We start from the raw sequence: 9798 nt of genomic DNA, 5'->3' as shown, positions 1-9798 counted from the left end.
CCCGCCGCCGTGAGGGTGGGGCAGCAGGGGGAGAGGGCTCGCTCGAGGGAGGGGTTCGCTGACTCAGCTGGGAGGGCACAGAGCGCAGGCTGGCGGCAGGCACAAGCCAGGACCTGCCCGCTGTGTGTCCTCTTCCCATCTCAGCCCTGCCTGGTGCCCTGGGAGGGAGGGGACCAAAGGGGTGGGAGGAGAGGAGAGACCGCCCAGCGGGCTCAGGCCACGGCTTTGCCCACGGCCAGTCACAGGCTCCCTGCCACGTCCACACGCCCCTCAGGGCTGGGCAAATATTTTCCTTCCTGAGTCACCATGGTACCTTAGCTGCTTTGCAGCACTCGGCCTCCACCACCAGGTCCCACCCCAGCCAGGTCCTGGGTCAGGGCGTGGGGAACCCATGTGGCCAGAGTAAAGGGGTCCAGGGAGGGGCTCCAGGCCAGGGGGCAGGGCTGGCATCAGGGGCAACCTTGGGCTGGAGGCCTCCGTGGGAGTGGGTGCAGCAGTTACCTCCAGGGGAGGAAGTTAGGCTGTGAGCTGGGGAGGAGGCTGCCCCAGACAGGAAGGCCCAATAGGCCACAGCAGGGTGGAGGGAAAGGACCCAAGTTGGGAGATTCCCGGGGCAGGGTGGTGAGCAGATATGTGTGTGCACTTGTGCGTCTGGCTGCGTGTTCGTGTGTGTGCATTTCCCATGTGTGTGCAGGTGCACGTATTTCTGCATTTAACTAGTCAAACTTTTACTAACCATCTGCCGTGTGCACAGTTCTGGCTTTAAGGATGAGGCCCTGTCCCTGACTTCAAGGAGCTCACAATCTAGTTTGGGGGATGCAGTATGTGTGTGCAAAAGTGTGTGTGATTTGTATATATCTAAGGACAGGTCTTTGTCCCTGGACTTATTCTTGTATAGGTGAACCCATCTGTGGGTCCTTGTCTCCCCTGTGTGCATGCGCCTGTGTGCAGGTTTAAGGATATGTTACATACATCTCTTGGTCTGGACATGGATCTGGGCCTATGACTGCGTAGGGCCCTTTCTGGGGGACCGGGTATGCATGAGCCTGTCTTTATATAGGTGTCAGTGTGCACGTGTGACCCGGTGTGCATCTCACTGTGGGGAACTATATCTACATGTATCAGTGTGCGCATGTGCGTCTCTACATGTCTTTGAGTGTGTCCCTGAGTATGTTCATGGGTGTCGGTGTGCATGTGTCGACGAGTGCATCTCATGCCACCTTGATCTCAGCCTCCCTGGGCTTGTACCCCGCTCACCATGGGGGGGGGGTGTATATTTGGGCAGAAAAGGCAATTGGCTCCAGAATGTGCCCTGTATATGGGCAGGCCTTTACCTGACCCTTGCTCTGCCCCCAGGGAGCCATGTGTGCCCAGCCTGGGCGCTGCCCCAGCTGATGCCCCAGAGGGGCCACCCATCTCAAAAGGGGCTCTGGTCCCTGCCTGGCCTCCTCATGGCACATGAGCCACAGCCTGAGGCTGATGGGCTATTGGATCTCAGCTTCCTGACAGAGGAGGAGCAAGAGACTATTGCCAAGGTCCTGAAGCGAGATGCCCACCTGCGCCAGCTGGAGGAGGGACGGGTCAGGTAAGGCAGAGTAAGGGAGCCCCAGAGGAAGGGGCCTCAGGCACTGGGGGGCTTGGGTGACTCCCACCCTCTCCCCTACCAATGTGCAGCCTGTCAGATATCTGGGCAGGTCTTGTTTTTGCCCACTGGTCCACTCCACGCTTGGCCAGCTCAGTTCATCACCTCTCCCAGGGGGGCTGCACCAGCTCCCTTGCCAGCCTCCCTGCCTCCGGGCTCAACCTTTCTGGCCCACCCTCCATGCTGCAGCTGGGACTCTCCAGATCTGTCTTTAATATCCTCTCCTGAAACCTCACATGGTTCCTCAGCATCTCCTGTCAGAGGCAAGCTCCGAAGCGTGGTCCACAGGCCTCCCTGGTTGGACCCTGCCAGCCTCTTCCATCAGTAAGCCTCATCCCCTGACACACACATACAAAATGTCCACTACAGCCACTCGGGTGCTCCACAGTCCCCGAACACACCCTTCGCTTTTATGATGTTTCTTCTGCCTGGAAGAGCACAATGGCAGAGCAGCATGGGACTTACAAGTAGTGTTTGGGGACAGACAGACACCTCCTAGCTTGTAACCTTGGACCTCCCCAGTACCACTCTCCTCATCTGTAAAATGGAGCTAACGAGCCCTACCTCACAGAATTAGGAAGGATTATACACAGTCATTTAATGAATAATAATTATTTTTCTTCTCTACCTGGAGAACTCCAATTTGTCATTTAAGAGCAATTCACATGTCACCTCCTCTGGGAAGCCCTCCAGTATTCTCACAGGCAAAGCTGGCCCTCTTACATACATCATGGCTCTACCTCACTATAGTGTACTTGTCTATTCTGGACTCAGTCTCCCCACCAACCTGAGCTTCTCCAAAGCAGGGATCAAGTCTGATTTGCTGTTGTATCCCTGGCCCCAGGTACAGGGCCTGGCACAGAGTGGGTGGCAATAATGTTGATTGCATGAGTGGTGACAGCCACACCCTCCCCCATCCTCCAGCAAGCTCCGGACATCGCTGGCAGACCCTGGGCAGCTGAAGATCCTTACAGGGGACTGGTTCCAGGAAGCACGCTTCCAGCGGCACCACCACACCCACCTTGGCTCTGACCTTGTTCGTGCCTCCATCCGCAGGAAGAAGGGCTCCAGGGGTGAGAGGAGCTCCCCAGAGTGGGGCACGCCTTGGGCAGCCCAGGTCACCGGGTGTATGTGGACGAGGACAGAGGGCCCCTGGTTTCAGTTCCAGCTGCCCCTGGCACTGTGTGACTTTGGGTGGGCACCACCCCTCCATGGGCTACAGGAGGTGGGTGGGCATCTCCAAGGGCCAGACATCCTGAGAAGAGAGTTTCACAGAACTTCTCACCTGGGTGCAGGGGACCAGGCTCAGGGCAGCGATGGGGAGGCTGAAGCTGCTGGGAAAGAGACCGAAGAGGCGCTGGAGCTCAGGTGAGGAGGCAGGGCAGGGAGTGGAGGGTGCCTCCCAGTCACCTGGGGCCCATCTCTGACTATACCTCTCCCTCCTCGCAGGCTCCCCATGGACGAGGCCCCCCAAGAGAGGTTCAGCGAGGCTGAGGTGAGTAATGAATGACTGAATGGGCTAATGAATGAATGTACAGTGTCCCTGGCATGGAGGTGGGATGTGCTGGGGAAAGAGCCCAGCCTGAGAATCAGGAGACCCTGGCCTGGGCCTCTGTCACCCTCCTCTGTCAAATGGAGGTGTGGGCCCATCCTCTAAGGGAAACTCTGAATTGGTTACTAGGGGTGGAGTGTGGACTGAGCTGGGTGAGGTCCAGGACTCAGATGCCACCAAGGGGACCCTGGGAGTTAGGTAGGGCAGGCCCTGAGGTGTGAAGGGGTGTGAAGTGCAGGCCAGACTGGTCCTGCAGCTGGTTGCCAGCTCTGCCCTGAGGGCACAGCAAAATCTGAAGCTGCAACCTCTGACCCCTTCACCACTGGCCCCCTCTGTGACTTCTACCCCTTGCTTCTTTCAGGGACCTGATTTCCCCTCACCATATGTCCCCCCAAAGGCTTCAGATCATGAGGAGGAGCCCCAGGCCCAAGAAGGTGAGTGGGAAGGTGTGTGTTGGGAGCACAGAGAGGTTGCGGGGATCAGAGGCAGCTCTGAGTGACCCCAGCCACCTGTGTTCACCTTCCTCGTCCCGCTCAGGGAGCAGGTAGGTGTGGTCTCCACCGGCGACCGCAAGGCAGCGCTGGGGTCTGAATGGGGGTTGGAAACCAGTCCCTCCAAATTTGCTCAGGGGCAGGGCGGGCAGGGGAGGGGCTCGCTGAGCTGTTTGTGCCCCTCCCAGCCCCTGGCCCCGGGGGCGTTCAGGCCTTCGCCGCCGAGGAGGCTGACCCTGAGCTGGAGCCTCCGTCGAGGGGAGAGGAGGAGCCGCAGCCCCCGCCTGCCCAGGTAGGCGGGAGCGGCCCGCGGCTGCTCTCAAGACCCGGAGCGGATTCCAGGCGGGGAGTGCAGCTGCGCGAGTCTGCGAGCGGTCGCGGGTAGGGGCGGGGGGTTAGGTGGCGCCCCCGTCACTTACCGCCTCTTCAGACCCAGGAGGTGTCCGAGATCCTGGAGAATGGGGAGGAGGCCCCGGGGCCCGACCTGTCACTCGACCGCGTGCTCAGCAGCAGCTCCTCCACGGTGAGGGGGTGAGGGAGAAGGCCTGCGGTGGGGGTGGGGTGCGCCTCCCCTCCCCGTATCCCGAGGCGTTGCCCCTGCATGACCCCTCCCTTGACCCCCGGACCTGACACTCCAGCCTCCAGGCAAGCTACCTCACTTTACCCCCCTCCCCTCCCATCTGAACCTTCCGCGCTCCCCTTCCCCGGCCCCGACGTGAGCCCCGCAGCCCGCCATGACCTCCCCACCCTCCGCCCGCAGCTGAGCAGCAGCCAAATGAGCCTGTCCGGGGAGGCGGAGGCGGGCGCGGTGCAGGTGCGCGGCTCCCTGTACTTCGCGCTGCGCTACGAGCCTGGTGCCGCCCAGCTGCGCGTGCACGTGATCCAGTGCCAGGGCCTGGCCGCCGCCCGGCGCCGCCGCTCCGACCCGTGAGTGTCTGACCCCGCGAGGGGGGGCGCTAGGGAGCCGCTCTCACTGCCCAACCCCACCGCTTTTCTTGGCCTCAGTTTCCTCATCTTCAAAATGGGAATAACGTTCTTGGTAGACGCGGGAGCTGGGTGAGATAACTCCTGTAAAGCGCTGCACGAGGCCTGGCACGCGAAGCTGCGTTCCCGGCTGTGGCTGGGGAGTAGGCGCTGGAAGGGGCTGGAGGGGTAAAGGGGTCCCCCTTCACCTCCGGTCCTCACCTGCCCCGCTCCAGCTACGTCAAAAGCAAACTCCTCCCAGATAAGCAAAGCAAGCGCAAGACCTCAGTGAAGAAACGGAATCTGAACCCGGTCTTCAATGAGACTCTCTGGGTGAGGCTGCGACGCCAGGGCGGCCCCCCATTAAGGAACCGAACGCCCCTTCCTGCAGGGACCGGGTGGTGGGGGCAGCCATGGTGTCGTCATTGCCGATCGTTCCAGTCCTCCATTCTGGGGGAGGAACGGCAGGGAGGCCCTCGCATTAACGGGCTCTCCAACATGTCAGTCTAGAGGTGGGTGCGGCGCTAGTCCAGACCCCCATTAATACCGTCCGGAGTTCCCCAGGATTCCTTCCAGCAAGGACCGTGGTAGGATAAGCCCTAGCCAACACTCCCGCAACACTGAGGCCGGGGCCATCGACGCTGCTTCATTAAAGTACGCCTCCTGTCCCCAGTACTCCGTCCCGCAGGCCGAGCTCAGGGGCCGCGTACTGAGCCTGTCCGTGTGGCACCGCGAAAACCTGGGTCGCAACATCTTTCTGGGCGAAGTCGAAGTGCCCCTGGACACGTGGGACTGGGACTCCGAGCCCACCTGGCTCCCCCTGCAGCCCCGGGTGAGCAGCTGGCCCGCGCGGGTAGACCCGCGGCGCAGATCTCCCGCCTTTACCGCACTGGGCTTTCCCCCAGTCCCCGTCAGCCTCGAAACCTTACGGCCCCATGCAGGGGTCTATCCCTGACTGCCGGTGGCGGGGCTCTCGGATTCCCCAGGCCGTTCTCTCGCCAGCCCCCTCCAAGACCCCGCCCCGTCGGTGTCTGGAGACTCCGCTCCCTTCCGGCCCCTTTTCCCTAGGACTTTGTCCCCACCCGCTGACGAGCCCGCCTCTCGCAGGTCCCGCCCTCTCCCGAAGACCTTCCCAGCCGCGGACTGCTCTCTCTGTCCCTCAAGTACGTGCCCGCTGGCTCTGAGGGTGAGTGAGCGCCAGCGAGAGGCCAAGCTGGACAGGCCTTAAGAGGCGGGGAATCTCTGTCCCGCAAGGGTGAGGGGCAAGTGTCTGTTCTTGGGGCAGGGCCTGAGCCGAGCCTCTTCGCAGGTGCAGGACTGCCCCCAAGTGGGGAGCTGCACTTCTGGGTGAAGGAAGCTCAGGACCTCGTGCCTCTGCGCCCAAGATCCCTGGATACCTACATACAATGGTGAGGGGCATCGGTACTTCCCCGCCTCCCTTCCCTTCTCATGCAGTGGAGCTCCCCACCTTCAACAAACCCCTTCTGATCACCCACCCTTGATTCCCCACTCTGGGCTTTGACCGCTGAGCAGAGGTGGAGGGGACAGCTTGAGCAAAGGCCTGGAGTCAGGAGAGTTGAGGACTCCTCTGAGCAGCTGCATTTCAGTGACTGGAGCATAGGACTTGTTGGAGAGCTGAGGCTGAGACCTGGGAGGTCTCAGGGGTCTGTCCATGGAGGACCTGGAAAGCCAGGCTGTGGGGTTTGGTCCTGAACTTGCAGTTCAGTGGTTTTGAAAGTAAGCACTGGAGGAATTCTAGGGGTGCCTCCAGGTGCTTTCCCACCCTCAGAGAGTAAAACAGATGTAGGCCAATGAGGTTCTGAGTTCCCAGCCTTGATTCAACAAAAGACATTGTTTTTCTTTTAGGTTTTGTACTTCTGAGTAATATTTTTGTCTTGCAGGAAGGGCTCCAAGGCTTTAAAAAGTTTGGAAACTACTCCTGGGGGGCTGTGAAGGTGCCTGAGCTGAGGAGTAGCAGAACTGCATTTCAGAGACATTACTCTGGGGTCCTGTGAATAGGTGTTGTAACTTTTAAAGGCAGGAGATCTGAGAGGAGGTTGGCGCAAAGGTCCCAGGATACTGAGGGTAGGAGGCCGGTTCTCAGGCAAGAGCCAGAGGACATGGACATTGTGAGGAAGTATGGGTAGGACTCGGTGACTGGTTGGTTCTGGGGAGTGTGAGGGCGTGGCCACTTGACACCAGCCCACCTCCCCACAGTTTGGTGCTGCCTGATGACAGCCAGGCCAGCCGCCAACGGACAAGGGTGGTGCGACGCAGCCTCAGCCCCACGTTCAATCACACCATGGTTTATGATGGCTTCGGTCCTGCTGACCTGCACCAGGCCTGTGCTGAGCTCTCTCTCTGGGACCATGGGCCCCTGGCCAGTCGCCAGCTGGGGGGCACACGCCTCAGTCTGGGCACCGGTGAGTGGGGCAGAGCCCTGAGGGGACCCAATGCTAGGAGGCAGGGGCTTGATACGTGGCCCTGGGCCCTTCTCTGTCCTTTCCTGAGCTTTGGTGTCCACAGAGAATGTGAGGGTGATAGCGCATGATCTGGGACCAGGCAGGTGTTCCTTGGGACCTGGGGTGTCCAGTGTGACCGTGTCTTCCACCCCTGCCCGCCCACATCTAGGCAGCAGCTATGGGCTCCAGGTGCCCTGGATGGACTCCACACCTGAGGAGAGGCAGATGTGGCAGACCCTCCTGGAGCGGCCATGTGAGTGGGTGCATGGCCTTCTGCCCCTCAGAACGAACCTGGCCCCCAGGACATAGCTGCCCTACAAGCCCTACAAAACCCCTCTTTCTGGACCCCCATCTCAGGGCCTGCCCTTGGCTAAAGTCAATAAAGTCTATTCTGAGGGCAACAACGGGCTGATGTCGGCTTGGGGGTGGGAGTGTGGGGAGGGCAGTGACAGCAGGGAAGTGAAGAGCGCCAGATGAAGGGACTTTAGACTCAGACATGAAGACCTTAGGGAGCTGGTCCTAGGACTCCTCCCCATACTTCTGACATCACCAAGGCCCAAGGGTACAAAAGTATTGTTTAATAGTCTTTGCCCGCCGGCACTCCGTGAGCTTGAGGCACCTCTCTCGTTGGTTCCCCCCACTGGGGCTAGGCTTGGGCCCTACCCTGCCCCCCACCCACCTGGCCTCCTCCAGGTGCCCCTGGGTCCTGGGGCAGGTGTGTCAGAAGCCTCTTGTGTTTCCTGCATTCATCCATCCTTGGGTCTGGCCTCCCATCTCTGATGTCCTCATTCAGCCTCCTGCGGGCCAGGGGTAACTGGCGTGGACCTTGCTCGCCGTGCCAAGATGGCTCTCCAGATGCGGCATATCATCCCTCCCCTGGGGGCACCAGGCTCAGTGAGGCTCAGGCAGAAGAAGGCCCTGGGCTCTCTGGTACCCACTGTCTGCCTGATGCCCCCTCTGTCCCCAAGGGACCCTAGGGTCCCTATAGTTTTCAGAGAGGAACCCAGGCAGGCCTGTAACTAGCGGGGTGGTGTCAGGATCTGGCCAGCATGAGGCCATATGTGTGGGTTATCCCTCAAGGGCCCAGGACATACCTGATGCGTGTGTAGATGAGGTCATCTCTAGTGGCACAGGTCAGTAAGGCATGGAGGGTGAAGCTGTGGTTCAGTAGCTAGTTGTGGACAAAGAAAGACACATACACAAAAACAGGGAAAGGTAAAATCAGAGAAAGATGGGTCCAGAGACCCAGGAACTAGCTCTGTTCTACTACCAACATGCTAGGACAGATCACACTCCTTTCTGGGCCTCAGTTTTCTCATCTGTCCAATGGGAGGCATATACAAAGGGCTAATTCAGTATTGAGATCCTTTGCATCAGAGGGAGAAAGTGAGAAGAGCTGAAAGATGGGCATAGGTGGAGTCTTTGGTTGGTGAGGGTCAGGGACTGCCAATACTCGCCCCCTCACCGTCTGGATGGTGCCTGAATCCACATTCAGTTCCTGTAGCCACCGCACCAGGCCATGGTCCACTGTGAGAGCAGCTGTCAGGAAGAAAGCTGGTGAACCCAAGGATGCCTCTGCCAAGAAGCTGCCTCACACCCACCATTCGAGCTCCCCAGACTGCTCCCACTCACCTGGGGGCTCTGAGGCCAGGGCCCAGGTCCTGGCCTCCCCACTGACGCGCTGTAGGGTTAGCTGCACCAGGGCCTGGCACTCCCGTTCCTTCTCAGCCAGGACATCTCGTAGCCTGTTAGAAGGCAGAAGGCAATAGAATGGAGGGGGCGTAGGTAGGGGTGAAGCTCCTGCAGAGGCTATGGGCGAGTCCCAGAAGCTGTACCTATAGGTCTCTGCTCGCAAGAGGCCCAGCTGCACCATCGAAGGTGGGGTTCCCTGCTCGGGTTCCCCTGGGAGCAGGCTCCGCTGGACTGGGGTCTCCTGCTGCTTCCGCTGGGACTCCTCTTCATTGGACTCCTCCGACTTCGGTGGGACAGCCTCCTTCTCCGCCTCTGCCAATCCGAGTGGGGTGAACTCAGGCAGGGCGAGAATGCCCATTTAGGACCCCAGACATCGGCAGAGGATGCGGGGCTCTGGGCACAGGCTAGGCAGTGTCAGCCTGGGAGATAACCATTTGGTTATGCCACCCCCCTGCTTGGCGCCGGTCAAGCCAGGGCCTCGCTGACCACGCCCCTACCTGCCCTATTTGCGTTCGCCACGCCCCCAAGGATCACATCCTCGCCCCGCAGGCAGGCAGGCAGGCAGGCAGGCTCCAATCCCCCACCCACCTGGGGCCAGAACAGCCAGGGCTGCCAGCACAGCGCGGCTGAGCAGCGAGTCCAGCACAAACATCCAGTGTGGGCGGATCTGGCGCCTGCGGAGGATCTGCTTCACCTGGAGCAGGAGGAAGGGTGCGGCTGAGACTGCTGAGCTTCAAACAAAGATGGGGCCTGAGTTGGAAAGGCCTAGAAAGTCTTCTATCGGAGGCAAGTGGGGTGGGCGGGCTTGGGATCAAAGGAGGGGCTGGGAAGCTAGGACTGGGCAGATGTCCCTTTCCCGATGGTTCTATCGGAGAAGACATGGAATCTTGCAACATCAAGTCCTTGTACATTCCCAAGCGTGGGGAGCTTACTACCTCTTACTGGGCAGCCCTAACTGAGAAAGATCCCTCACCGCATCCGGGAAGGCGAAGAGCG

At 60.1% G+C, this 9798-nt stretch overlaps 2 protein-coding genes across 3 annotated transcripts in view; one reads left to right on the top strand and one right to left on the bottom strand.

The window, feature by feature from the left end:
- The first annotated feature begins 1394 nt into the window (after nt 1-1394).
- SYTL1 (synaptotagmin like 1) lies at nt 1395-7419 on the top strand. 2 transcript variants are annotated; one of them, XM_007459093.1, is made up of 14 exons: nt 1395-1585; nt 2567-2715; nt 2938-3010; nt 3092-3137; nt 3592-3628; nt 3874-3977; nt 4116-4208; nt 4446-4612; nt 4885-4981; nt 5322-5480; nt 5756-5834; nt 5958-6057; nt 6866-7071; nt 7280-7419. In XM_007459093.1, the coding sequence occupies exons 1-14, from the start codon at nt 1395-1397 to the stop codon at nt 7417-7419; spliced, it is 1641 nt and encodes a 546-aa protein (XP_007459155.1). The 2 variants fall into 2 exon arrangements, with proteins under 2 accessions (XP_007459155.1, XP_007459154.1); XM_007459092.1 differs by having other exon boundaries at nt 3556-3628.
- A 476-nt stretch (nt 7420-7895) lies between these two features.
- Nucleotides 7896-9798, bottom strand: part of MAP3K6 (mitogen-activated protein kinase kinase kinase 6) — an 11162-nt gene continuing 9259 nt past the window's right edge. Inside the window, exons 24-30 of the mRNA XM_007459090.1 lie at nt 9776-9798; nt 9391-9496; nt 8946-9114; nt 8743-8855; nt 8576-8649; nt 8205-8281; nt 7896-7986 (exon numbers count right to left, since the gene is read on the bottom strand). Coding sequence (XP_007459152.1) covers nt 7896-7986; nt 8205-8281; nt 8576-8649; nt 8743-8855; nt 8946-9114; nt 9391-9496; nt 9776-9798 — 653 coding nt within the window. The remainder of the gene's footprint in view (nt 7987-8204; nt 8282-8575; nt 8650-8742; nt 8856-8945; nt 9115-9390; nt 9497-9775) is intronic.

This window comes from Lipotes vexillifer, unplaced genomic scaffold, assembly GCF_000442215.2.
Source record: "Lipotes vexillifer unplaced genomic scaffold, Lipotes_vexillifer_v1.1 scaffold496, whole genome shotgun sequence".
NCBI lineage: Eukaryota > Metazoa > Chordata > Mammalia > Artiodactyla > Lipotidae > Lipotes > Lipotes vexillifer.
This window is presented reverse-complemented; position numbering and strand designations above follow the sequence as displayed.